The following is a 27,284-nucleotide window of genomic DNA, read 5'->3' as shown; positions in this document are numbered from 1 at the left end:
CTGTTGATTTTCGTGCCGTTTCAGCCACTTTCCTCTTGTTTTGAAAGCTGGGCACTGACTTACAAGCCCTCAGCAATGCACTCCAACTCCAGAGTTTCCCCTCTGAGGACCATTTTGGTGCTGGTGGATCCCATCGGATACATGAACCCGGGCTGATGGTCCCCCTCTGGGTTGTCTGAGGACAGAAGCACATGACAACATCAGAAACAAAAAAACCTGAAAAAAACACATGATCAAAGCCTTGGGGGGGCTCCCACTGTGAGGGGAAGGAGTGAAGTGTCATGAAGTGATGAAGCAAATGGAGGGAAAAAAAGGGAAGAGAATTCCAACACAGATGAGTGATGCCTCGGAATCAGTGAGAAATGCCCGCTGGTCTGTTTCTATGGCAACACGGAGGTTCCTGGTCAGAAGCAACCCCCTCCAGGCTCACAAGCGAAAGATCCTAATGACATTCAGTATTTCCTTGTGGTTCCATCATTGAAAATACACTCAGATGATTGTTTGGACTTGAAAGCATCATATTGACGCTCCAAAGGAAGTTTGCTTGTTTTCCATAAATGACTTAAAATGACAGAGAGCCGCGGGCGACAATGCAACGAATGACTGGGGCCAGGTGAAAGGTGCACGTTGGATAAGGGTAGGCCGGGGAGTCAAAAGAAAGAAGGGCTGGGTTCACACTGACGGAGCGGAGCAGGGATCAACCAGCAGCACTCACCACGAGAGAAATCAGTGATATTGTACAAAGCAGCCACAGTCTCATTCACTGTTTCCACTGGAACACAACAGAAAGTCAGAAGCATGCACAACTGGGGGGGCAAGCAGACCACGCTTTATTCCCTAACCCCCTCAAAGGCATCATCCATCACAAAACCACCTTTGAAAGGAGGAAAGTGCCTTGACTTACTGTCCAGCACGGTGAGCGAGATGGGCTGCTTCTGCTGGATGGTTTGTGTGTGAGGGAAGCGAGCGTAGCAGATGTAGTCGGGCCTGCTGTCTTCAGGAAGGACATTGGAGAAGTACAGGTCTCCGTTCAGAGCCTGGGACACCCGTTTGTCCAGCGGGAGCCTATGGAAGTCTGACGAAGGCAGAGGATTCTGGGGTTATTCTGGCACCTGAGTGTGCAAATATCTGCTAATAACTCACTGTTATCCATCCAGAAGATGACAGGAGGGGGGAGACCTGCAGGAGGTCGGCACTGCAACACCAGCGAGACCCCCTTCTGCACCACAACGGCTTCATTTCTCTCCTTTGACCACAAGGGGGACCCTGTGAGTCGCAAAATTGACAAAGAAAGGCGCTGCATGAGTCCACTCGTGCATCGTGTCTGCATTTTAGATCCATTTTTTGAGTTCCAGGTGGTCCTACTTGACTGCCTGATGACAATTTTGTTGGAGAGGGCGGTGCCGTGGTCATTGTGGGCTGTGCACTGGTACGTCCCCTCGTAAGCCTCGGCCTTTTCTCCGCTGATGTCAATGACCAGAGTTCCTGAACCGGGCTTCATCAGGACTTTGGAGTCCTTCTCAACGTCAAAGTGGGTCCCATTTCTTGTCCAAGAAAAGCTAGGGTGAGACAGCAAAATTAAAAACCCCGCAGTCATCCTCCTTATGTGTAACAACTGGAACTCGCTCGCAAGAGAATCTTTGAATTTGACCCGTGCGATGCTGGTGGCCTGTCTGATCCGTGTCTAAATCACTTGGCAGGTCTGTTTTCTCCAAGACAACAGTTGCTATGGTGATTTATACTTTCACCATGCTGCTGATTAATTACGCCAGCAGAACCACGCCTAATTTCACACAAAACCTGTAACCAAAGTGTACTTAATTAAAAACTAGCGTGTGATTAGCCTAATAGCACCATTATAATCACAATCTCAAGAAAAGCTAATTGTATAATAGCTTTATTGAACAGCTTTAATGTCTGGAGTTCTTGCAGGTGCATCATAATGATGCACATCCAGGCCAGGTAAGCAGTGTTGGCGCAGCAGCCTCAGCAGAACCAGGGTCTCACCTTGGATGAGGTTTCCCTTTGGCCTCACAGTGGATGACGATGTTCTCACGTGGATCAAAGATGTAATCCTTCGGGGACTGCAGCGTTATAGTCGGCGGCTGCGGCACTGGAGACACAGGAACAGACGCAGAGTTCAGAGAACCGCGGAGGGATTTCAGCCTTAGAGAATGAAGGGGATGTGAGCGGCATGCAGCAAGCACTGACGATCGAGTGGAGCAACATCCACAGCTGCGAGGGAAAACCCACAACTGTGACTTTGCAGAAGCGGACGACAACTTACCGCCGCCCTGTTTTAAAAAGGCACGACAACATTTGGCACAACAAAAGCATGCACTGCTAGCTTGGCTACAACACACAGTTCCAAACTCAAAACTGAGATTTCAGAGGGAAAACTGCAAATCACAGAGTCGTGGCAACTTACATCCTTCCAGTACTTTAGCTTTTTGTCCAGGGTGAGAGGCCGTACCATAGCGATAGAATAGTGAGGAAAGGTGTTAGCGTTTGTGAGGAGTAAGGCGCATGTTCAGGTTAAACTCTTACAGTACTGCCTGTGCTTTTTTGAGATTTTCATCTAAAGAGGCAGGCGAAATCAATGCGAGAAAGGCAGTTGATGAACAGAATCAGAAAGTAGAAGAGAAAATCATGCTGAACCATACAAAGTCTAAAATCAGAGCTCCGTCATCCGGAGCAGGAAGGTCTGAAATGTTCCGTTACAGTAGGAAAATGTCAAATTTCTACAGAATATGAAGCGCTCTGATCCGCATTTTAATTTAGTGGAATCTAAAAGAGATTGCTCACGATCAAGCGGAACCTCCAGCGCTGAGGCCAGATGACTCAAGAGCGTCAGTAGCACAACGCTGAAGCCTGGCGCCCACTTCCTGCCCCCGTCCATGCTTCGCTGCAGCAAGATGGCCTTTGCTAATCCAAGTTCCTCGACGCGTTGGGGGTGGTCGGTGGAGCGAAAGAGTCTGGATCCACTCTAAGAAGAGGCAGAGTGAGGACAGATGACATCATAGGTGCCTTTTTTATCATTTGGTCAAAGCACACATGACAATCCTCAGACAGTGTTTATCTATAAAGATGACCAATATGTGCACAGACTATTTAGGCTGAACCTCAATGGAAAGTTTACGTTGCTCTCAGAGTTCAACACCGAAAGAGCGAGTGAGTCAATGAGGACTGGAGCTGGCGGCAGGAGGAGGCGCAAACGTCCAAACAAACTTGATTTCAGCCTCAACCTCAAACAACGAGAGCGTAATCACACCAGGGCACTTTTGTTTTCCACAACCGGTCGCCAAGGCTCCATCAAGATCTGGATTCTACGTGTGCGCTCACCCCGCACGAGTGTAGTCAGCTGGATAAGCCGCAGCCTGTTGCAGCTCCACGCCGCTGGAGAGGAAGCCCGTTCGGGAATAACCGTACGCAGAAAGTGGCGCGTCAGATTTTATCCAGCTGAGCTGGGCAGCGTGTGAGAGCTAATTCGGCCCAGGGACACGGATAATTCCGCGGACACGTCCTGTTGGATATCACTCTCGCTATTTAATCTTGAGGAAGAGGCAGCAGAGTGGGAGAAAAGTGGGGGAGCCCAACAAAACGCTGTTAAATACAGGCCGGGCTTCTAATCCTGTTACAAACTAGGCCTTTCTGAATTATGCTCATCGAGTAATCCAGATTAATTGTAATTATTCTGCCATCCTCGCAACCAAAAACCCCACAGGCACGCACGACCTAAACTGCTTAGAATATTAAATCCGCTAGCTTGTGCGATCATGCCGCATGAACTTGACCTTTGGCCTTTTCCGTGTGGAGGCAGCGCTGGTGCTCAGTGCGGGGATGCGGCACGTGGCGAAGGACATTCCTCCTGGGGCGGGATTATTACTCACCGGCGCACAATTACACACGATGAATCATTTACAGGCGCTTGCCTGCTCACAGGCCACAGATGAAAAAGGGATGACGAAGAGGACGCTGCGAGGGGTTTGGTCAGCAAGACAGGACATCTCTTATCATGCTCTTCCCGCTCTTCCCTGACTCAGGGGTCATTCCCACAGGCCAAACCAGATTTTTCCATCTCAAGCACTCCATCACTGTCTCTTCCTTTCACTTCCTGTCCTCCGTCCTGTACCTTTCTGAGCAATCCCATGGGGTTCTTTTGAAGAGGCCAAATAGGCTTACCCAGCCTACTCGAGTCATTAGGTTGTGGGAAGGGAAAAGAACGAGCTTTCAACATTTTGCATTGGTAAATAAGGCAAAGTTAAACAACTCAGAATGGTGTTCGGGCGGCTGACAGGAGCCCCACAGGCCTTCCTGCCTCTCAGTTTTCACGCCCTGAAGCAAAAATCAATGTTGGTCACTCCACAGCCTTCAGTCACACACAAACAGCCACGACAGCCTGACTGGGCAGATGAGGGCGGAAGCAAACTGGAATGGGGGGTGAGAGCGCTGTCATCCGCAGTCACATCAGACCCCAGTCATGGAGGTATTTATAAGACTCTGGAGCCTGAATGGACTTCAGCCGTCCTGAAACCTGCACATAAACCCACAGATGGATGTTTTCGGAAGTTAAGCCGAGCGTTTGTCCCGCTGGGTCGAGCAAACCCCGAACTGGGGCTTCTTTCCCGTAACCAGGTCAGTAGAATATGAGCTCTGAGCCGCGAGAGGTCCCACAAACGTGCAGTGAAGAGCTGCAGCATAAATCTGAAGCCGCTGTCTCGCTGTCACTTCAGCGCTGTTATTTGAGACAGCGGACGGAAACGCGTTCAAAACTTCCCCGACACTGAAGCCTGGAGAGAGGTCAAGCCCGCAGATAGACTTTCAATGTCTGGAAAAAGAGCTTAGAACCTAAGGGAGTCGTGTAGAAATCAAACGCTAGCAAATTTGGCAAGCTAGCTGTTAGCTCAACTTCAAACTCAAACCCAGGCGGCATTAGCTTGTTCAAAAATCGAGTGAATTGAATGAAATGCTACAATACAGTTGATTTCAAAAGAAAAATGAGATGCTATTCCAGGGTTTGAATGTGAACAATGCCAATAGTTACTTGGACCATCTAGAAACCATTCCTACTCTCACTCAGGCTCTTCTGCGCACAACTGATCCTTTGTGTTGGAGATAATAGCGAGATACTGTTACTGTTTGCCTCGAGGGTAAGAAGAAACAGAGGTGAGGTGTTGAGTGACAGTGTTCCCGAGTGAGAGAATGTGAGGTGATTATACCGGTTGTATTTGAACATTCAAACCGTTTCTGGATTCCTTTCAACACCGCGAAAAGTCACCGACACGCCTGAAACATGACTTGCGAGTCCCCGCGGCGTGTGTGAGCGTAAACCACCGCAAGAGAGCTTCCAGGTGGCCGTGCCAGCGCTGGAAGCTGAAGCGGGAGAACCTATGACTGTTTGACTTTATAGAGATTTAACTGCTGACATAGACGGCCGCTGGCTCGTGCACACACTCGTGCACGAGGATCTTTGGCTCAGCGAACACCACTTCCTGTTCCGTGCATTAGACAAAAAGGCAGAATTAGCGGCCTCTTTGTGTCCGGTAAACCCAGAACCGGATCAGGCACAGCCGCCTAATCAGTGCACGTTGACACAGACGCAGTGCATGGATCAGTTCTCAGAGGCTTTGTGATGTGCTGATGGTCAGCATGCCCCCCCCCCCGGGGCCCGCTCGCATCCCAGACTAGACGCTATCACATCCGCACCTCTCCGGCACCCCACTGGAGCCATTTTACTTTACGTGCTGTTTACCAAGGGGATACTGCTGAAATGGCAGAGGGCTGGGGTGTGTGCGTGTGTGTGTGTGTGTGTGTGTGTGTGGGGATGGGGGGGGCACAAGGTGACACCTCTCGCAGCCTGAAGAGAGGAGCTACACAGGAAACAGGAAGTATGATCATCAAGCATGTAAAATTCCAAAACCCGTCCAGTTCAGCGTCCACCATTTATATTTGGTTAATTCGGCAGCGTTTGCCAGGTAAACAGCTGTTTTTGTTTCCTGGGGGAGGGGCAAGGTGAAGTGTGGGTTCTGTGGGATGTGCTCCCACGTGTTCGTGCACACGTGCGCGGCCTGACTGGGGACATCTCATCACAGGATGTGGCGGTTCGGCCTGAGCAGAAGGTCGCGCCTGCCTGCACGTGTAGGTGGTTTTCGCAGATGACGTTATGTTTAATTAACAGCTGAGATATGGCCATTTATTTATTCCACCCGCCCCAATAAATAAATAAATAAACAAAGCAGCTGGGGAGATTAACCGAATCTACTCTGCGAGTGTTTATTTCACCAGCAGGGTGAGACTCAATGAAGCAGCTGTGGCGCCATTCCAGGAGGTATTGATGAGCTGATAGACGCACGTGGCCTTGGTGGGTGACACTGTGCACGAGGCGTCTTTATAGATCTGGTAAATGTCTGGGTTATTCCACAGTTCACAGCCGAGCTTCTCCCGCTGTCGCCGGGCTTTTCACCGCCGAGGGTATTTAGACGACGGACTGTCTGACATCAAGGGGAACCGAGGCTGGCCCAGAACATGTCGTGAGCGGCAGGACGGGGGGGTGAGAGGTGGGGGATGGGAGATGCTGACAGCGTCACAGCAGCGCAACAAGCCGGCGTTTTCTCCTCCACCCATCTGTTCGTCGGGATTATTCATTTAAAGAGGGACGGAGGAGGCGGAGGAGAGGGGAACCTGCGGGCCGTCATCACACACACGACAACTGATCCCATCCCCATAAACTGCTGCGATGGTGGCGACTCGCGGCGGAAGTTAGCGACGAGGGGCGAAGCCGCCGCGGGAACCACGATAGCGACGGTGGTGCTGTTACACAATACGCTGGGAATTTGCTCCCTATTGCGAAGAGGCTTTAGGACGAATTCTACTGGCACATTATCTGATTATTAAGGCCAGAGGCGACTGTGTTTTATTCAAATAATGCAGATTCTGCATTTGCTTTTTTATTCAAACTGAAAAATCCAGTCCAAGACCTTCAGTGTCTTAAAAAAATCGGAAATTTTTCACAGTTCTGTCAGAACCTTTGACCATTTGATTGTTGGCCCAAGGCCTCTGCGAAACAGGAAATTGTTTTTTCCTAAACACAAGCCTCCAACTTTACAATCAATCATGCTAGTCACAGCTAGCCAGAGATGCTAAAAGCTGCCAGCAAGGAGCTCAGAGTCGGAGGTCGAGGAAAGACGCTGGTTAACACGAGCCGGCAACATGAACTCCAGCGCACAAGTTCACAGACTCACCTGAGAAATTCAATCTCAGCCACTGGTCGTCATCAGAAGGGGATTCGAACCTGCGACAAAAAGGACAATGTTTAAAATCCTTCCTCGGATATCAGATTTTAGGTTGTTAACGACTGTGTGGTGTATTTAATCCCCAATGTCAACACTCAGGTTGATGAACCACTGCCATCCAGTCTCATGTGCACCATGATTACACGCTTGCTTCCTCCCAGGGGGCGGGGGGCGGGGTGGGGGGGGACCCAGTAATTGAGTGTCTTGTTGAACACAAAGCCTCCAATCAATAACCAAAACAACGCGGGTGACTTTTATGACTCCGGCCCCAAGCAGGAAAAGACAATAGTACCCATAAACTCCCCACCCCCCCACGCCACCTCCTTCGCTCCATGACCATGAATGAATTATCTTAATCTCCAGAGACCCCCCTCCATTCATCTCATATTAGAAAAACAAATGGAGCCGCCTCAGAAGGTAGGATGATGTGAGTGTCCATTAATGAGCCCAGGTCAAGGTGTTTGAACGCATCACACATGGAAAAACACGAGGAAGAGGAGGTCTTTGAAGGCAGCAGGGTTCAGAAGAGCGCCACCTAGCTGACGACGAACCCCAGGCTGGGACCAATTACATAAGAGACAGAAAAGAATGAAGGCTAAACAGAGTTTGACGGAAGATTTAAACCACAACGGAGAAAATGTCCAGGCTGAACAGGAAGAAAAGGAGGCGCTCGCCCCCGACAAGACTACCGTGAGGAAGATGAGATGAGAGCGGCGTGCACATGGAAAAAATAAAAACTGGGAATCATGGCAATGCATTATTAATGGAGAACTCTAAAAGAGCTTCAACATCAGAGTGCTGGAGAAAGAGGGAAGCAGAATCAGAGTGGAGGAAGAGAGGAAGAAAGGAGAGGCAGCAGGAGGGGGTGGGGGGCTAACCATTAGCACATTAGCACGGTGAGAAAGAGGATCATGTGACAACAAAGAATCCTGTCAGGAGTCAATCTTCATTTTTGGGTTTCTTCGGTGTGAACGCCTACGGTGGCCGACTCCCACGACTCCAGAGGAGGAAAAAAATAGATTTGGTGTCAGCAGAGCACAAGAGTGTGTTTGTTTGTTTGTTTGTCTGTTTGTCACGACTGGAAGCGGCTGAAGGGCATTTGATGAGACTTCAAACAGAAACAACGTGACCGCGAACGTCAAAATCAGGCTGATCTCCTCTTCAATTAGCCAGACCACTTTATGGATCCGCCGGGAGGTCTGGCTAAATGATGTGTGTGTGTGTGTGTGTGCGTGTGCGTGTGTGTGTGGGGGGGGGGGTCTGCAGACTGTGATACAATAACTGACCCTCAGGCGTGAATATAAATGTGTGCCAGACACACACAAGCTGGCCATTTTTAGAGGATGTATTGAAACGTCAGTGCATTATTTTGAATGGAAATATGTCATTCTATCTTGCTTTACATGCACATTTGTTTAAGGTGCTGTAAACTCATCACGGAATGCTCAACGGTGACGGGTTCTCGACCGCTTTTGCAGGCGTCTGTTCGCGATTGAGCAACATTGAAACAGTCAGCGGGTGTTTGCCGAAGCTAAAGTGGCGCCGGAGATTCCCTGAACGGGGTCCGACTCGCCGCTCTTTTGGAAAAGCCTTGAATTGCGGTGTCCTTGGAGATGGCCTGCGCAAACAGCCGAGGAACCCGAGAGGAACGCTGCTTTAGAGAGGTCTGGGATGTCAGGAGCAGCAGCTGAACGCATTTTCAATGGTGCTTTTTTAGCTTAAACAAGGAGACGACGTTCAGCCTTCTGAAGACCACCCATGGAAGCAGCAGCACCTGGATCAGCGAATAGCTGAGGAGCGCTTAATTGTTGTGTGTTGATGGAGAGACACCATCTGTGTGTGACAAGATTTTGATGTTGGCCTTCAGGGTTATTTATTACTCCCCCCCGGCTGGAGAAATGAATGGAAGTCAATGTAAAGGCCCCAAAGGTGGTGTGTGTGTGTGTGTGTGTTCCATGTTTATGCACACGCAGCCGCATAAAAATGACTAATGACCTCATTATGAAGGTGGTCACCATTTGTTGTCCATTTTAATAATATACATTTAATCTATGGATGCAATAGATTCCGAATACATTAAAATGTCAGCAAATCTATAAAAAATAAAACAATAAGTTAAATGTAGAGCATATAACCAATGAGGTGTGCATGGTTACACTGTAAAAGCTGAGCAGAGAGTATTATTAACGGTTTATATTCGATGCTAGTGAGCCAGGAAAACGGCTGCTTGTTCCCTTTCCTGGTCATGGTTCTGGCCCAGTACAACCAGTAAGGATCAAAATAGCGCGGTCGTTTATAAGGTGAGACGAGACTGAAAAATGCCACAAGCCCACGTCAGGATGACATTTACAGCCGCTTTTGAAGTTTCTCCTGAAGAGTTCAAACATTTTCTGTTTAATACCTGCGTGTGTTTGCTAACGTTTGGTAACCATGGCTTTAGCAAGATGTTTGAATTCGAGCATCGTCCCAGACTGAGCACATTCCAGCCCATCCAGGGGGGGGTTAATCACAAAGATTTACTGCCTCTGGGCGATGTGACCATCGCCGTGGTTCCGTTTTAATTGAGTCACCAAAAACAAGTCACACATGCCCAGAGGTTTCCAGAGGAAAGAGAGGATCAAGCTGAAGGGCCAGTGCCGCTGTGCCGATGCTGTGCTGAGCTTTGTGCGGCTGCAGAGCAGCATGTTGTAAAATGGGCCCAGGGATGAGAGCTCTCGGGGGCTTGGAACCAATCATCAAGCTCGTTTTGTAGCACCAACAGAGGGAGGAAGGGGAGAATTATGGGTGAGATCCTGAAAACGGCTACTTTAGCGACATGATCGGCCCCCGGATCTGTCCTGGGTGGAGTGGAAAACCACACTTGGCACAAAGACGGACTAAAACATCACCACGGAAGGAGAACGAGAGGAGAGCGATGGGAAAGTGGAAATGAGAGGCTGGCGAACAAAGGGAACGCAAACAGACCAACGGGACGCCTGAGATGTCCAATATTGACCCCACATCTTCAGGCTGACACAAGGAACGTCAACTAATGAGGCCTCCAGATATTAGAAACACCCTGGGGGGGGGGGGGGGGGGGGGTTCCTCGGTGTTCTCATGCAGTTTAGACCTCTGATTTGGGGGGATTCTCTGACAGATTAGCGCCAAGCTAACGGCAGCGAGTGAAGACAGCTCTGATATTGGGTTTATTCTGAGCCAGAGTCCAGGTCGCTGAGGTCTCACTGCATCGGCACCACCAGTAAAAAAAACCACGAGTGATGTTTAAGGCTTCTGATGTTGTTCCTGCCTCTCCTGGTGATTGCTGGGATAGACTCCAGCTCCCCTCCCGGGTCCCTGAGAGGGGATAAACAGGAAACAGCAGCACACGTGCGCTCGATCTGTATTAGTCTGCTTCTGTGCACATTTGGGAACGAGACAATGTGACTAATTACGCCGCGCTCAGCAGTTCCACTGGAGCCAAGTCTCAATTTGACTGGTGTGACTTGACATCAGTCATCCACTCCTGCACAAGGACTCCAGGCTGCAAGCGGAGCTCTAAACAGCAGCATTACACACAAGCCAGAGCTCTCGTGCACGCTCATGTGTTGTGGTTTTTTGCATTTTTAAGGGGAATATTTGTTTCCTTTTCTCTGAGTCAAATAACACTTGCATGGCTCATTGCAGCCCTCCTGGCTTTGCCAATGCTAACAAAAGAAGCCCTAAAACACAAAAGCCACGTGCAAATTTCCCGGACGCCATCAGGAATCACGTGACATCCCAGTGGCAAAAGTCTAAGAGCTCGGTTTGAATTATTTGGATGGTGTCACGGTTCAGTAATGCGGCGGTGTTGTTGCTTCCTTTCTGCGGCGAGCGGGAGCACCGTAGCATGAGTGTGACGCACAAGAAGCTCTATGTTGCAATTGGTAAAAGGGATTCGCACGTGGCCGCGGACATGCAAATTTGGTTCCAACCTTAGCTCAGATTTTAATTAACAAATGGCAGATTGAGCTGCAGTCAGACAAACCCGAGGAGTCCCATGCTAATATCATTAGCGTGTTGGAAGTTAAAAAACGCCCGGGTTGCTAATGGACGACACCATAAACCACAATCCAGCGAGTAAAGCGGGTCAGATGACGTCTTCCCCGTCCAGAAACCGTCTGTCTGAGCAGGTGAAGACCAGTTCTCACACCTGAAACTCTCCGCGTTCCACAAATGACTCTGCCGACACCTCGTCTGTTCTTCAGATTCCTGTGAGAGACGTTGATTGACAGGAAGTCCGCCAAATGATCTTGACTGTTCTGCTTCGGTGTCAGTGTTGCTTTAAGCATCGAGCAACCAAACCTAACAGGACCTGCCCAAAACCAAATAAAAAACAACATTGTATCTGTTTAATTTGCTTAGTTAGATACACACACCGCAAACATTGAAGCTTGGGTCAATTAGCAGTGGTACACACTTTGATGCATCTATTCCGCAAGATTATTAGCTAATAGAGGCGAACAAGACAAAAATCTCCAACAAAATCATAGAAATGAGTTTGCTGCTTAAGTCGCCCTGGCTAAAAGCCTCTAGACTTTATTTTGGCATTAATTAGCGTGTGATGAGTGGCTCGATGACACCGTGATTGTCATAATCAGGACAGAGGCTCGCCATTCAAATATTCCCCACAAACAGCCTCTCCGTCTCCGTCAAGGCTTCCAACCGCTCTGCACAGATGACGGACGATTCCATCAGAAACAATCACAAATGCCATATTCAGAAATGATCGTTGATGTTTTGAAACAGACGCAGATGATGAATGAACCCCTTCCTGATGAAAAGTGCCCACCGGCTCCGTGCTGCACCGAACAAAACAGCCGACATTGGCACTTTGCTATCGCTCCATCTGTTGTCGCCTTTCACTGCTGGCCCCGTTGGCCGGTGGCGCGGACCTCATTGAAGGCCAGACAGCATGAATCCGGCTATAGAGGAGAGGCTCCAGCTCTCTATTCAGAGGCCCCAGTCAGCAGTTTGAGGCTCTAAAAACAGATGCTATCTGCGCTAATGAGAATAGCCTGCAGCAGGGTTTACACTGGGACAAGCTACTTCTGCTAAAGGTTAATTAGCTATTATCTGGCCATTTATGTGTGATGTTTACACTTTAAAACATATGCATATTATTGAGCTGTGCCCAGGAAACCCAGGAAGAACTCTGAACAAAATGCTCCTCTGACAATAGGGATTTGGGCTCAACAAGATCAAGTGAAGGAACCCGCTCCGCTCCGTCCAGCCTGTTCTGCTAGGCTAATGACGGAAGGATGCCAATAACAAAAGAGGGGCTCCTGTTTTCAGCAACACTGATGGCCTCTGGGTCCCCAGGCCTAATCTCTGGATCAATAATGTGGGTGTCAATGCAAGCCCTTATAGATCCGTGACACTAGATTGGCCTTACCAATCACGGGTCCAATGTGGGAAAAGAGAATTACTTCAAGAATACAGAACAGTGAAAGCAGAGGGAAATCAACAAGGGAGGGATCCGAGTCCGAGGCCGCTTCCTCCTCCCGTTTCCCTGACAGAACAAGGACGACGCGTCCCCAGTCAGCTCAAATTTGACCGTGATGAATGACGACTGCGAGCGCAAGTGACACAAGAGAAGAACCAGTCAATAATTCATCCTGCTTATAGTATTTTGTGGCCCGGCTTCGGAATACCGCCGCAGTGGTGCGCCCTTCAGAATCCCAAAAATGCTGCTTAAAGAGAATTCTTGAGTCAATAATCTGGAAAACTTTGCTCTCGGTGTCCTGGTTCTGTCTGCACACCCGGTTCAAAACACTCCGAAAAGAAATGGCAGGCCACAGGCTAGTGAACCACCGTGGGAAGCACATGTGATCCCTGATTTAGCAGAGTAGCTCTTTTTATGAGTAATGGGCCTTTGTGGTATGAGTAACTGGCAGGTAAGGTATATCACATATCTCTGACGGATGACTGGCTTGAACGCAATACAAAGGATACAATGATGCGTCTCACACATGCCGGCGTTCAGGTCTTTGCAGGTGTTTAGAAAAGAGAAGGGTTTCAAATGGTGAACGCCGTTAGCTGGTAGCATTTGCACCAGCGCGACCGGCTCTAGAGAGCACGCAGGAAAAGGGTTGAGCAAACAGTCCGGCACCACATGTAACCTCAATTTTAATAAAAATGCAGATGAGCAAAAATACAGCGAGCACGTAGCCGTCCCGCTCGACGAAAACAACCAGCTCAGCTGTTTTTCACCAGAGCCAGAGAGCAGAGAGAGGGTGGGGTGCTATCAGCCAGGCGGAACGCCATTGACTTTGGGATCCAAAATCATCAGATGACACTGAGCAAGAACAAACAGAAACCAAGTTATTGTTTCGGTGAGTGAATCCTGGTTGAAGGTGATAAACATGACCAAAAACAAACAAAAAGAAAGCATGACTTAAAGCTGACTTCCAACAGCACCTTTCACCCCAGGTGCCAACCCAAGTGCCGTCGGCATTGGCACAACTTTCCAGTTTCCTAATTCGCCTTTGGGGGAGTAATTACCAACATCCTGCAAAAGCTGCCCGAACCTGTGGAGAAGCAAAGCGGATGTGGTTTCACCTCTTTGGGAATGGCTCCAACCAGCATGGAGTGATCCAAGGTTGGGTGGAAAAGGGTGGCAACAGTCAACATCCCCGAGCTGTTGTGTCTACTGCAGTCCCCCCCCCCCAGGGGTGTAAATTCCCCACACGTATAACCTGGAACACTGCACCTTAGGCCCAGCTTCTCTCCTCAAATCCATTTTGGGATCCACACCCAGCAGATTTGTTTTACTGCATTTAAAACATGATTAGACAATGTGTCACGGATGGTGCAGGTGTGGTTACTAGTAGGAGCTGCTGTGTTTGGTGTGGCATAATCACACGTACACACACACACACACACACACAGACAAAGATGCTGAACCATGGCTGACACATTCCCTCATACCTGAATAAACATGTCTAAAGCTTGTGGGTTCACCTCTGTCAGGTCACGCCGGAGCTTTAGGAGCAGCTGGATCGTTTGGCATGATAAGAGGCGCTCCTTAATGGCGTCCTCCGCCTAAATCCCTGCTAATTATTTTAATGTGGGGACAAAGATTCACGGGTAATATTATTTTTAAGCCTACTGTACTCCAAATTAATCTCCCGCCACTGGGATTTCAAGCATTAAAGGGGCTCTATTGAGACTCCAGAGGTTTACAATGTGTATTTTCCTGGCAAATTCCTCAGATTTCCCATCAAATCCAGATTATAATGACTTGCTCGTGCTGTTTAAGCATGACTTAATGACATGATTAGATCTGACGCCCCGCATGACACAGCAACAGCACTGAATCAAAGATAATTACCAGCATTAGGGTGAAAAATAGTCAGTCTAACCTACATGCTGCCACGTTTAAGTCAGCGAGCGATAACTACTACCAGTCTGGCAAGTCCTTCGCTCTCGCCCACTCGCCCATCTGTTGCTGCCCCGATCCACGCAGACACCTCTTCTGTGGCCTCCGGGCAGACTTTACTCGCTGACTAACATGGCGCTCATGATGGAAATGAAAGCGGAATGATTGACCTTTCTCCTTCGACATGCAAGTGTTTCGGTGCATGCGCGAGGGCGCTCGTGTGTGGAGCGCAGCCACGTCTTCCCTCATTAAGCTCCGGTCTCTTGACTTGCAAGAGGAACAGCTGGAGATCACAGCAGCACATCGTTGCCCCTCCCTTTGTCTTCAAAGCTATTTTTACAGGTTTTAATCCTAAATCCTCCTTTCTATGTGTCTTTCTGACGATACTAACGAGAGCACCTACTCAGAACACGCCCATTTTTGGGCTTGTCCACACTTGAGTAATTAGTAATTACTGTTATCAGGAATGTGATTTTCTGGACTGATTCATTTTTCACACCTCAAAAACTTAACAGATCACTGATGTCATAATAAAGACCTGGTATTTCAAAACAGCTCTGAAATCACTGTTTACACTTGGATTAGTGACAAAATGAGCAATGCTGGAGACACTTCTAAACCATGGAGCACGTCCAGCATATTTTTAGCAACATTCTACATTTCTAGTACTATTCTGGCAGTTAGCGTTCCTCCATATGGCCGAGCAGCGTCGGGCTACAATACCTTTCTAGTCTCCTCCACCTCCTCCCAGAGGTGCTGCTACAACCTCAAAAACACCCCTTGACAACATGATGGCTAGCGCTATTGTAGCTTTATGCTACATGGCTCTTTGCAGCCTAGTAGGACAAAAAAAGCCTCCTCCTCCCAGAAAGGAAGCAGCTACCTAAACATGCTGAACCTGAGCCAAGAGAGCAGGGCGATTCCAGGTTAGGCCTCCCAACCACCACTGCCATGGGTAAAAACACCGTGCAACGATGACCATTGTTTTACAATGTTATTTAAAGCTTTATCTTGGTATTGGGCGCAGCCTGAAGAGCTGCAGCCCATCGCTCTGAAGAGACACGGTTGGAAAATGCACTCATAAAGATGTTTTCCCACACTCTTTCACTATCACCAGAGGTGAAGCAAACCTATACAGTCACTTCTAAACCCAAATTATATGTTAAATGTCAATATATGCGCATTGATAACTTGGTCATATCAAAGCAATGGTGGCGTGTTTGTTGTTCCAGGTTTGAACAAATGAAAATAAATTATTTTCTTTTTTGGAGATTGTCCAAAGGAACGTCTATTCTTTTGGTCAATAGAGCCATTGCATATGGTTTAGACTGCAGGTCTGTTATTGCAGCCACGGTTTTCATCATCTATATCATCCACCCATTTAAAAACAACATTTATGGCACCATCACTCCAGGCGACAGGACGCGGGATGAGCCGGCGTTCATGTCCCACTATGGGCTGCCTGCGTCTAATGGGCCGTCGACAAATGTGAGAGCGGCCGTCCGAGCGTGCGTGTGTCGGCCGTGCGCTGTGCGCCGTCACGTCCGGTGATGGATCTCGGGATGGAGGACACACGCACGCCCTCAGTATGACGTGCAAAGTAATAGGTCGGATAAATGAAATGGAGAAACGACGAGCCACCTTGCTGGGGAGGCTGCGAACACGCGCACATCAATCAATCAATCTTTATTTATATAGCGTATTTTACAATCAAAATTGTTTCAAGGCGCTTCCAGAATCCCAGGGCCTGACCCCAGACAAGCAACAGTGGCAAGGAAAAACTCCCCTTTAACAGGAAGAAACCTGGAGCAGGACCAGGCTCATGTAGGGGGACCCTCCTGCTGATGGGGGGGGGAGGCTGGAGGAGAGAGGAGAGGAGAGGAGAGGAGAGGAGAGGAGAGGAGAGGAGAGAGAGGAGATGGAGAGGAGAGGAGAGGCACATCGGGGTTTGATTGCCAGGAGGGGACATAAAAAAAAAGTTCTTGGAAGATTAAAAATAGACATCAGAAGGAGCTTCTGGTCTCTGCGTGGCTGCATGAAGGGATGCAGGAGGAGATGCTGCTGATATGTTTCAGTTGCTGCAGCCTCGGCGTGTCCGTCCGGTCTAATGTGTTACAGAAGGCTGGACTTCTGAGCCCCGCACGCGGAGGAATGCATGAAAGATGGTGAACTGTCTGCAGTAATTACCCAGCAGCAGATTCTGCCTCTACCCACAGTTCAATGCCTGGGAGCTGCACAGCATCTGGGAACGAACACAATGGCATGCAGCAGGAGCGGGAGCGAAACCGGCAGCCTGTTTCTCAGTGATCCACCCTGAGCAACAGGGCAACGCTTCCTTTACACGCCGGAAACGGAGGCTTTTAATCGAATCGATGGTTTAAATTAAGGACCCCAATTCACTGAAAATAGACCCGATTCCGCCTGATTTGAATCGATGCTCGGGGATGGGGGTGGGGGGAGTCAGTTAAAGAGTGTTATCATGGTGCTCCAGTTTGAATAGAAAGCCTCGCAGTGTATTTGCAGCGGGGGCCTCATCTGTCAGCATCTCTGCCAGACATCAAATAATCCCGTCGGCGCTCTGCGGCCTGCGTGTGCGCACCGGCCGGCAGCAACAATGACGCGCGCACACCGCGAATCTGCTGCTGCTGCTGCATCCAACGCTGAGGCAGCCATTCAAACGGCCGATCCACACACTGCTTTTACCCTCCCTCCCTTCCTCCCTCCCTCCCCAGGATGCGGTCGGCTGCAGAGGTCCGTGTCTGATGATCCGCAGAATCCAGATATAAATACAAAAAACAACGAGCGGACGACGCAGCGCGTCCGATGCGGCTCCGCGTTAGAGGTTCACACCTTGGCCATCTGAAAAAACCCAGCGACCTCTCACACGCACTGCACCATCGTGCCGGCGGGGAGGACAACAGGGTGGGAAAAGCGAGCTTCAAAGGAAAGAAAGGAGAGGAACGCTCCAACTCACCGTCTGCTGCGATTGTGGCTCCTGCTTGTTCCAGCGCGCCGCCAATGAGATGTGATGCTGGAGGAGAAACGATGCGTGTGCGTGCGGTGTGTGTGTGTGAGAGAGAGAGCAAGAAGGAGAGTGGCCAGCCTGTGTCTGTGCGCCCTCCCCTCCTCTCCACTGCTGCAGTCGCAAAGATGTGGTCCACACGGATCCTCGGATCTCCTCCACCAGCAGATCCCCGTTGCTGTCAAAACCCAGCGGCTGCGAAGATCGTCTACGTATAATGACGATGAGCTACTCCGCAGCGAAACCAGAGTGACTCCAAAACGCGTTGTGGGTGTTTTATAGTTGAACCTCACGGTCTCTTCACCGAGGGAAAATAAATCTAGCTCAGCATTTCGGATGATTGTTCTAAGAACAATAAGTGTTGTGGAGCTAGATTCAAATATGAAGAAAGGATTTCGTGTGTCTTAATATGGAAGTATGCTGTTGCCCATGTAAGACTGCTCGTTTTAAAGCACAAAACGTGGTAGTTGCTTAAAATAGACTTTGATTTTCGGGATTTAGCGATGGACAGTGGAAGGGAAAATGCAGCAGAGTGAGCGGTCTGCGTTTTTCACACCTATCTGTGAATTGCCGCCAATCCCGGGCAGAAAAGAAAATTGCAGCGACCCCGTTTTAATGAGGCGGCTGAGAGACCTGCAAAAAGATAGGTGTGAAATCAGCCACGCAGGGTACGTGCAGCAATTAACCCACTTTGCATTTTAAAGTAATCCTTTTATATATATATATACATATATCTGTGCTGTGTAATTTCTTAACTCTCAAAAATAAGAATCCCGTCTCTTAACAATCGTCATGACACCATTGGAAATACAGTTTATTTTCTCTTCACAGGCAGTAGCTCAAGATGATGTAGATTGAAGAAGGCATCAGGACAGTGTGATACGTGGGAACGCATGAAGATGAGCAGCATTAAAGATGATCATACAGATTGACCAGATTTTTGCAGCAAAAGCTCTCTCGTTTTTGTCATCACCAGTAAATTATGCTGGAAAACCTCAGTGGGTTTTTGGCAGCTGGGGGTGAAGTCCATGTCAGACGAGGTTGGTCTGCCGTCGTGGCAGAACAGGTGTCCTGCGGTGTCAAATGCGCCGCTGCACAATGCATTAACATTAATGATCCAACCACCACCGTCGCATTTGGGGCTGCAGGACTCAAAACACCAGCTGCTGGAGAGAATACCCCCCCCCCCACATCCATACACACACACCTAATTGCAACATGGGACAAGCATGTCTGAGATCCCGCTGGCTCGTACACATCATCGGCTCTGCGGGGCAGTTTCCTCGCATGATAATTGCATGCAACACTCATCCAGGCCGGGGGGCCTAAACGTGTGCACGCATCTGCTGCGCAAATCTGCCGCCACTATAGGTGAGAAGACCCCGGGGCCACGGCTGACCTCAGAAACTGTTTGATTCGCCATCAACAACCATCTCTGTTGACAACGGCTGCATTTGGTAGGCGTTCCTCAGCAAAAAAAAGAGAGAAAAGCTTTCAACACACGCAAATGTTGACCCAGGAGACTGGATTTACACACTGCAGCCTTGTTTGATATTCACGCGCGGCTGCTGGATAAATAGGATGTGTGTGCGCAGGTGTGTCCGTGCTACAACCGTGCAGCAGAGGTTTGTGTAAACCGCTCTGGCAGCAACGAGACGCAACACGTTGTGGCGTGCACCAGGGCGCCGTGCGAAAGCCTCCTCTATGGTCAAGGTCATCAACACTTACACGCATCACCAAACTTTCCTCCAGAGACCATGTGTACTTTAAAACCAGTTTAAAGGCCAGGACGTACAAGAGAATATCATCTTTGTTGGGAACACCAGCGTCCTTCAGGATTGATGTGACCCCACAGACGCCTCCGAGTTGGTTCTCCTCCGCCGCAATTCAGCCATTGAGCTGTGGAAAAGGTCGCCGACGACCCCGTGCAAACATCTTTGGAGATGAAGCACTGCTGTTTGCAGAAGTTGATACTTTCCTGGCAGAGATTAGGCAAATACAGACGTGTTGGCTCACTGACGGGAGACAAAACCTGAAGTTTCTATTCTGGTGTTTCTGTCAAGAACCCACTTTCGGCCGCAAAATAAAGGAGGAGGGTTGCGTAAGCAGTTTCTGCAGGGATCCGGTGCAATTTTAGGCACAACGTGGGCACACATACATTGAGAAGACTGTAATATGACAGTTGCTAGGGAACAACATAAGACCAGACAATCCAGCTCGATATAAGGGGGAGGCAAGGAGACAGACTGCTGCTAGGAGCAAGATGGCAGCAACTGCAAGTTTTCTCCACACCACCCATGGAAACACTTCCTGGCAGACTTCCACTTTACCTCGGCACTCTTGTCCTCTCAAGGATACTTATTTACTTTGAACCGGTCTGAACATCTCTGCAGCACACTCATTTGAGGTTAACGTCATTTGTCACAGGGCTGAAGAGTGAGCACATCTCTCTTTAATATCTTAACCTATTCAAGAAATTGGTTTCATTTCTCCAGATTTCCCCTGTCAAAGATATTTTCATCACCCTCCAGGACGCCTGCGAGCTTGAGTCACGGCAGCACCTGGAGCTTGCACTGATGCCCACATGTCGAGCAGCACTTGACATGTTTTTCTATACGTGTGTGACATCTGTCATTGTTGTGGAGCTCCGAAGCTGCGCCTCCTCCTGCCATATTGTTCCTGTTGTTTGGGGTGACAGCGGAGTGACTGGGAGGAATGATGCCAGGGAATGTCAAGAGACCTTTAAACAGGTCCGGGAACAATGACAATCGGGCACAGGCGGAAAAGCAATTCATCATAGGCTGATGTGTGGCATTCCTCTGTTTACTGATGATGATGGTGATGATGATGATAAATCCATATTGTTCTGAGCACTGTTCCACAGAATTATGTCAGAAAAGATCAGGCTTTTAAAAGACATTTTATTTTCTTAACAGCAGAGGAACGAGGAACATTAGGAGTGACGCTAATATAAGGGCGTTAATTTAATTTTCAAATCCTATCAGGAGCGTCTGCTGTCCTGGATTTAAAAAGGTTGTTTTACAAAGTGGTAATTGTTGGGTGCACTGCAAGAATTAAGTGTTCTATTTAGTAAATTACAGCTCTCATTAATAGTGCCTTCGTATTGTCTCGGTGCTTTCAGTCTACACTTCAGATCATACTTTGGGTTTCTGACCACAGGCCGTCCTCCCTGATTAAATCAGCCTTATCTTCCATCATATACTTATTCTAAATTACCTTTAATCAATATTTCTCCAAAAAGGGAGAAAAAAATAGTGTTATTTCCTCTCCAACCTCCTCCTTTCCTTTAAAAATGTGTCCATTTTGGGTCCTTTCAACATGAATCCACCATCTTTGTCATCTTACCTTAAAGACTCCCCCTCCCCCGTTTCTAGGGTATAAGGGCTACAGTTTGGAGATGAGGGGTAACCCTTTGTACATGTCGGCCTTCAGCTTGGCCCACTCTGCCACCCGCTGGACTTTGCTCTTCTGCCGGCCCAGAACGCTCGCCGCCTTCCTCAGCTTGTACTCGTTGCGCTCCAGGTAGCGCTCGCCCTCGGCCTTCAGGAAGTTCAGCTTCTCGGCTCGGCTCTCGTGCAGCGCTATGTCCTCGCTCATGTAGGGGTTGAAGCGGAAGTATGTGTCAGGGGGCAGGAGGGCGTCCAGCATGGTGTGCACCTCTGGGTTAAGGACGGGAGACGGAGTTTAACGGTGGTCACAGAAGGCTCCTGCAGAACAAACAGCGTTTTTTAACCTACCCTCTGTGTCTGTGGCGCTGCTGATGACGTTGGTCAGTTTAGCCTTGAGGCTCGTGTAGGTCGTGCCGTTCTTGCCCGCCGTCTCGTATCGTCCTGTACCCAGAGACAGCACACACTGCAGCGGCGTGTTGGGCCACAGACACTTGCACTCGTGGATGGCCAGTGCTGTGGGGTTGTTGATAAGAAGCCCCCCATCCTGGAGGACAAGGAATAAAGGAGTGGAAGCTAACATGCTAATGACAATGCTGTGAGGTTTGTGCATCAATATTGCAACATTGGAAGTTTTTTCTCCATTTAATCTGTCACATTTACACAAATGTGGTGAAAAGAGGGTGGCCGAGAGTTCAGCAGCTTATTTTGCTGTTTTAGTGTCTTTCCTAACGTTGAAAATGCTGTAGAGGAAAAGAGCAGACTTTCATTAAATGAGGACTAACGGCTCTCAGATCCCCCCCATCTAGTTTTTGGATTTCACCCAACTCCTTAAGTAAATCTGGCTTAAATGGATAAAGATGGAGAGTGTGACACACAGGCGATCTGATCATTCCAGCAGAAGCAGGAAAAGGTCATTTCCATGACGATAAAGATGGTGAGAAGAAGAAAAAACAGAGCCCAAACAGCCGAAGCTCAAATAGACAAACACGCATCACCCCCGGCCTCATGATAGAGCCGTTTGCCCTGGGGTGATAATGTGTGAAGCATCGGAACACAGTTTACACTCATGAGACGGAAGGTGAATTACACAGCTGCTCCTGGGCGCTGACCTTTAACCTCTCACCCAGACAGCTCCCTGAACTGACCGACATGTTTTCTGCAGCATCCCTCTGCGAGCAGATGTCCGAGTTATGACTGAGAACGCCCAGAATTACGCAAAATCTTTTCAACACTGAGGCGTTGGCTCCTTTTCCTGAGAAATATCACCGCTGCTGCTGAAAACTAGAGTAGAAGTGAGACCGGTGGGTGGAAACGGCAGCTCCAACTGTCGATGAATCACTGCGCAGCCCCAGGAGGAATGTGAAGACACACACCAGATTTAATACATCAGGAGCGTTAACAAAAAAAATCACAGCGCTTTCATCACCAGAGCTCTTGTTTAAACACAGATGTGCTGGAAGAGGGAAAGCAGTTTATTTTAGATGAGAGGAATGGCAGATTGTCATGAGAGAAGGCTGGCCATACCTTCTATGACAGATTCACCAACATTCCAGGAGGAAAGTGAGACAGAAGACTTGTCAGAAGTAGAAACAAGGGCAAATTTTCCTAATTAGGGTGTCAAAATGAATCTAAACTAGGCCTTGAGCGTAATTTCAGTCAATAAGGACCATCTAAAGATATCTGACCTGATAATTAGGCGTCAGAATTTGGCACATTGAAGGCCTTTGGATAATAACATTTAACAGACTCACACTAGATGTTCTTTTAATGGGGGAAAAGTGGCTTCGCCTTCCCACAGTTCTGTTTTTATCTCCTGGTTTTCTCAGCACTGTCATACCTGATGGAGGTCTTTTCCCAGGACAAACTCTTGGAAGTATCCGGGGGCGGCAGACGAGGCCCTGATGGCCTGCCACATTTTATATTTGCAGTCTCCGAGGTAGTGGGATCGCACTCCGGGCGTGAGTCTGTAGTTCCTAAACACGTAGGCCTTCAGGGGTAAACCCCGGTTCACTATGGCGCTCACGGCTGACACCTGGTGGACAAACAGTTACAGCACCCAGGCAGGAGCAGAAAGAAATCCAAAAAATGGCAGAGGGAATGCGGTCCTACTTTTGGGGAGTTCGGGTCCCTCGCACTCTCGATCATGTGACCCTCGCCCATCCGTTCCCTTCAACCAGAACAAAAACGGAACCGAGAGTCAAATCAGGCCCCGGTGAAGCAAAGAATTAAAGAATGAAAGAGTTCTGTCAACCAACCTGAGGATGTTCTCCCATATTTCACTGTCATAGAACGCGTGGCTCCATCCCATCTTAACGGTTCCGACAATGACGTTCTGTTTGAAGACGTCCGCGCCGAGCTTCCTGTACATCTCCTCGCACTCTTCCAGCGGGATCTGGAAAATCCCCAGCATGAAGGCCAGAATGGCACCTGGATTAAACAGAGGCAGGTGTGGACATGCCGACACATATGGGGAGATTACACACTGACGGGAAAAAGATAATAGCATACCGGTGCTCACGCCACAGATGTAGTCAAATAGCTGGTGGATCCTTTTGCCTGTTAAATTCTGAAGCCGGTGCAGAGTCTGAAGGGCCAAAAGCCCCCTGAAAAACATTAACAAGGTGTCAAAGTGGCAGAGGTAAAGATCATTTTCAGGATTGTTGCCTCCGTGGATCATCTCTACCGTGTTCCTCCTCCGTCAATGGCCAGGATCCGAATCCCTCGGCCTTTGACCGGGTCGGTATAACCAACCAGAGCGAGCGCTTCTCTCACTGCGGCCCGAAGAGGAAGATCTCTGGCCTGACGCAAACGCAACAAGCGTGGCAGCACGCGTTCCTGAAAAAGCTCGAGGTTATTTCATCACATTTAAGAAACAACAGAACAAGACTGGTGAATGAAGACGGACGTGACGACGCTAACCTTGATGGCGACGCCTCCCGTCTCAGGGAACTCGAGGAGGTGACGGCTGAGCTCCTCCACCCGGCTGGTGAGGAGCTTGACATCGTTGACTCTCTCCAGGCCTTTGACCAGGACTCTGGTCCTGTTGTCTATGCTCACCCTGGCTATTATCTGCATGGGGAAGCCAAGGCAATGAACTTTGTGAAACTCTGAAAGCACTTTTTAAATTCACAAACCTTTTCTCTCTGCAACAGCAGCTGGCGCTTGGCTTTTTCCTCTTCGCTCTCCTGCTTTTCCGCCGTTTTTTCCGACGCTGGCTCTCCCGTGGGAACCGCCGCAGCCTTGTCCCTTTCAGACGCGACACTTTTGGCCTCGCCTCGGAATTTGGGGACCAGGGGAGTGATATAGCTGCCGACAAATGCTTGAACGCTGGGCCGAGGGTAGGAGAGATAATGGGTGAAACCTTTTTTGGTGGCGGGAGGGGGCTCCGGGATGGACTGAGCAGCCACTTCAGACGCCTGGATCTGTGACGCCTCAGGCGGAGGAGAACTGGAATTTTCTGAGAGAGGCGGCGACAGAGCAGAGGTAGACGCTTTGATGCTTTGATCCTTGGTTACTGGGGACAAAACAGGAATAGGCTCTCCACTTGTCTGAGAGACAGTTTGGTCAACAGGCTCAGCAGCTGGATCATCTCGTCTCCTGTGAGGCGTCGTCAGTGCATCGCCCTCCTCCTCCCCCCCGTGTGCACTGGTACCGAAGTAACTGTTGATGTGCTGAGCCAAAGTTCTGGAAGTCTCATCCATGTTGGTGGACAGAGCCACCGGATGGAAAAGCTGCATTGTTTGTTTAGCCACACCTGAAGACCCGTCTGCAACCTGCTGACGTTGCCCATCTGGGTCTTTCCCCTCACCGTCTTCTTTCATGGTGATTTGAGCCGTTGATGCTGCCGAGTTACTGGAGGCTGAAGTCTCTTTTTGGGCTTTTTCCGCATGGTTGCCTGCAACGGTGACACTGGCGGGTTTAAAGCGGGAGAACTTAGAAATGAGGTCTGTGCTGCTCACGGCCTTGGTGACGCTGTCCAGTGTGGTCCTGATCCACGACATGCGTTTGAAGTGTCACACAGATGTCAATCTGCCAAAGGCGTGACGCTGAGAATGGGCAGCATTATGGAAGTTTCATTAGGTCCTGAAGATTCCATGTCTCCTGGAAGGAAGAAAATACAACACAATAGTATTTTAAGGAACAGACATAACACATCATCCATGCACGTTCATGGACACATGGAGGCCAGAACACACACATAAACACAGAAAGAAAGATGGGGAGAAAGAAAGATGGGGAGAAAGAAAGATGGGGAGAAGATTATGTGAAAGACTACGGTGCACCCAATATCTCAAACAATATTAAGATCAAAGAAGTCTAAATATCAAAGGCTTACAGAAACTTTGATATTCATGTCTCAAAGTCAGCGTTTTATTACTGTCCAACACTTCGTTATGCTGTATTACAGCTACCTGCGATGCACTGAAACAAAAGGTAAGGTATTTAAACAAGACGTGATTCTCTGTGCATCAGTACGCAGCACAAGGAACAAATAACATGTTCATCAAGATATTTCCTCCTGCGAGTAGTAGGACGTGAATATAACATCGAACACATTTATCATGTGCAAAAATGCAGGGAGGGATGTTCTGTGCACACGGACGTCTTTTTAAATCTAATGTTCCAACGTTTGACTATATAGGCCAAAATTGAATTTCAAACCATATCAAGTGGTTTTGGCTCACCTTTTTGGGTTTTATTCCTCTCAACATTACAAGAGCTTGCCAAGGGGGCGATGACGTCACCTAGCGACTTGTTGGGCAGCCAATAGCGACACTCCTTATTGAGCGCTTGGCAACGCAGGCGTCGCTAACAACACCTGCATGTGCGGACAGGTAGGATGGAAGAGGACAGGACATCGTTTAATCTGACAGTGGAGTCGGCGAGGCTGGAGACAGCCCTGAAGGACAGGCGCCGCTATTCGAAGACGGAAGAAGGGGACAAGGACAGGAGGAATTTTGACTGGATCGCGTGCAAAGACTTCACGGTGGAGGAAGGCAAACGACAGCTACGCGAGTACATCAGCACCTGGGATATTCAGCCATGTTGGCTTTATAGTTTAGACTTTCTCTGCTCCACCGAAGAGGAGGAACATTCCATCTTCTGCCACTACCGGGCCCGCTTCAGCACCCCGACCCCGCAGAGGCCGATCCAGGGGACAGTGAGCGTCTACTTCGTCGTGGCCGTGTCGAAAGTCATGCCGGACACTCTGCCTGTGGAGGTGGTCTTCATAATCGAGTCCAACCGCCTTGTCCACACGCCAGGACGGACGACATTCAGAGAGAAGTGGCTGGCGGACGTGATCGAGAGCAAGGCTCTGCTCCGGAGAGAGGTGGACCTTTGAACCGCCATCGAAGCGCCCAGGACCGCGGAAGGATCTGGATCCTTCCCGGAATACTGACTTTATCATCCAGTTTACTCAAGTGATTAGATTAAAGTCTTACACCGCAAGCTCTGACTCGTTTGTAACTCAATATCGGAATATGTAGACAGACATTAAGTTATACACACTACTAGCTAACTGTCACACGGTGCGGAGAGAATATGAATATTATTTATCGTTTATTGGACAGTGAAGGAAAAGGGACAACACGCTTCCCCCTCATTTCCATGTTGGATTCGCAAAATAATAGCTTGTTTAAACCCAGTGTTTTAAATAATACGTGCAGCTACTGGACAGAACAATCCGTTACCTTGACGTTCCAATGCTAATTTGCTAATGCATGTTCCAAACAAATAACCGCCAACCATTCGCTGCTCAAAGGAAGGAGAATGGACTGGACGTTACTCTAATACGTCTGAGGGGTACGGGACATGATATTTTTCCTTACCATGGGTAAGAGATGTGTTGCTTCCCAAACAGTCCATTCGTTGAGAGCCAGTCATTTATCAGGAATTGCTTGGGAAAATAAACAGGAAGAGAAGAGGAGGTGACGTCAGCTCACATTGTTTGGTGCAGTTCTCCTCTTCTGCCACTTGGTGTCGCCAGATGCGCAAACGTTTGAGACCGCTTCAACACAGCGGTGAGAAAACTGACGGCAAAAAAAATATCACCGTAGTTGTCCTTTTGGGGACTTTGTGATTATATCATCACCTTAAGATGTTGCAAAGAGCAACTATGCAGTGCTGAAGATGAAACAAGAGTCCGTATTCTTTCAAATGGA

General features: G+C 48.9%; 2 protein-coding genes across 13 annotated transcripts in view; both read right to left on the bottom strand.

The window, feature by feature from the left end:
- The window catches only part of nrcama (neuronal cell adhesion molecule a), a 28,040-nt gene extending 10,079 nt beyond the window's left edge, over nt 1-17,961 (bottom strand). For 5 of the 9 annotated variants that reach the window (XM_057022794.1, XM_057022796.1, XM_057022798.1 and 2 more), the window contains exons 1-9: nt 17,663-17,961; nt 7,242-7,291; nt 2,806-2,986; nt 2,429-2,446; nt 2,008-2,113; nt 1,366-1,559; nt 1,144-1,266; nt 905-1,075; nt 64-175 (exon numbers count right to left, since the gene is read on the bottom strand). In XM_057022794.1, the coding sequence (XP_056878774.1) occupies nt 64-175; nt 905-1,075; nt 1,144-1,266; nt 1,366-1,559; nt 2,008-2,113; nt 2,429-2,446; nt 2,806-2,899 (818 nt within the window). In that variant the 5' untranslated portion in view covers nt 2,900-2,986; nt 7,242-7,291; nt 17,663-17,961. The remainder of the gene's footprint in view (nt 1-63; nt 176-904; nt 1,076-1,143; nt 1,267-1,365; nt 1,560-2,007; nt 2,114-2,428; nt 2,447-2,805; nt 2,987-7,241; nt 7,292-17,662) is intronic. The other 4 variants (XM_057022800.1, XM_057022802.1, XM_057022797.1 and 1 more) reach the window with 1 other exon arrangement.
- Nucleotides 17,962-20,611: 2,650 nt separating this feature from the next.
- On the bottom strand, nt 20,612-27,104 carry pnpla8 (patatin-like phospholipase domain containing 8). 4 transcript variants are annotated; one of them, XM_057022807.1, is made up of 11 exons: nt 26,952-27,073; nt 25,806-25,939; nt 24,255-25,221; nt 24,040-24,189; nt 23,804-23,955; nt 23,629-23,723; nt 23,376-23,547; nt 23,230-23,287; nt 22,958-23,152; nt 21,469-21,664; nt 20,612-21,390 (listed from the first exon to the last, which is right to left on the bottom strand). In XM_057022807.1, exons 3-11 carry the CDS (start codon nt 25,119-25,121, stop codon nt 21,116-21,118), a joined length of 2,160 nt encoding a protein of 719 aa, XP_056878787.1. In that variant the 5' UTR covers nt 25,122-25,221; nt 25,806-25,939; nt 26,952-27,073; the 3' UTR covers nt 20,612-21,115. The 4 variants fall into 4 exon arrangements, with proteins under 4 accessions (XP_056878787.1, XP_056878788.1, XP_056878785.1 ...); XM_057022808.1 differs by having other exon boundaries at nt 24,255-25,203; XM_057022805.1 differs by lacking the exon at nt 25,806-25,939 and having other exon boundaries at nt 26,952-27,104.
- Nucleotides 27,105-27,284: the final 180 nt, after the last annotated feature.

This window comes from Takifugu flavidus, chromosome 22, assembly GCF_003711565.1.
Source record: "Takifugu flavidus isolate HTHZ2018 chromosome 22, ASM371156v2, whole genome shotgun sequence".
Classification (NCBI taxonomy): Eukaryota; Metazoa; Chordata; class Actinopteri; order Tetraodontiformes; family Tetraodontidae; genus Takifugu; species Takifugu flavidus.
Note: the sequence above shows the minus strand (reverse complement) of the source record. Positions and strands in the feature narration are given on the sequence as shown.

Bases quoted from the DNA above. Each gene is read 5' to 3' on its own strand.
- pnpla8 (XM_057022805.1), bottom strand. From the start codon at position 25,121: ATGTCGTGGATCAGGACCACACTGGACAGCGTCACCAAGGCCGTGAGC. The intron at 23,724-23,803 runs GTAGAGATGATC...AATGTTTTTCAG, and splicing joins ATTGACGGAGGAGGAACACG to GGGGCTTTTGGCCCTTCAGA. The intron at 23,548-23,628 runs GTATGCTATTAT...TGTTTAATCCAG, and splicing joins CATCTGTGGCGTGAGCACCG to GTGCCATTCTGGCCTTCATG.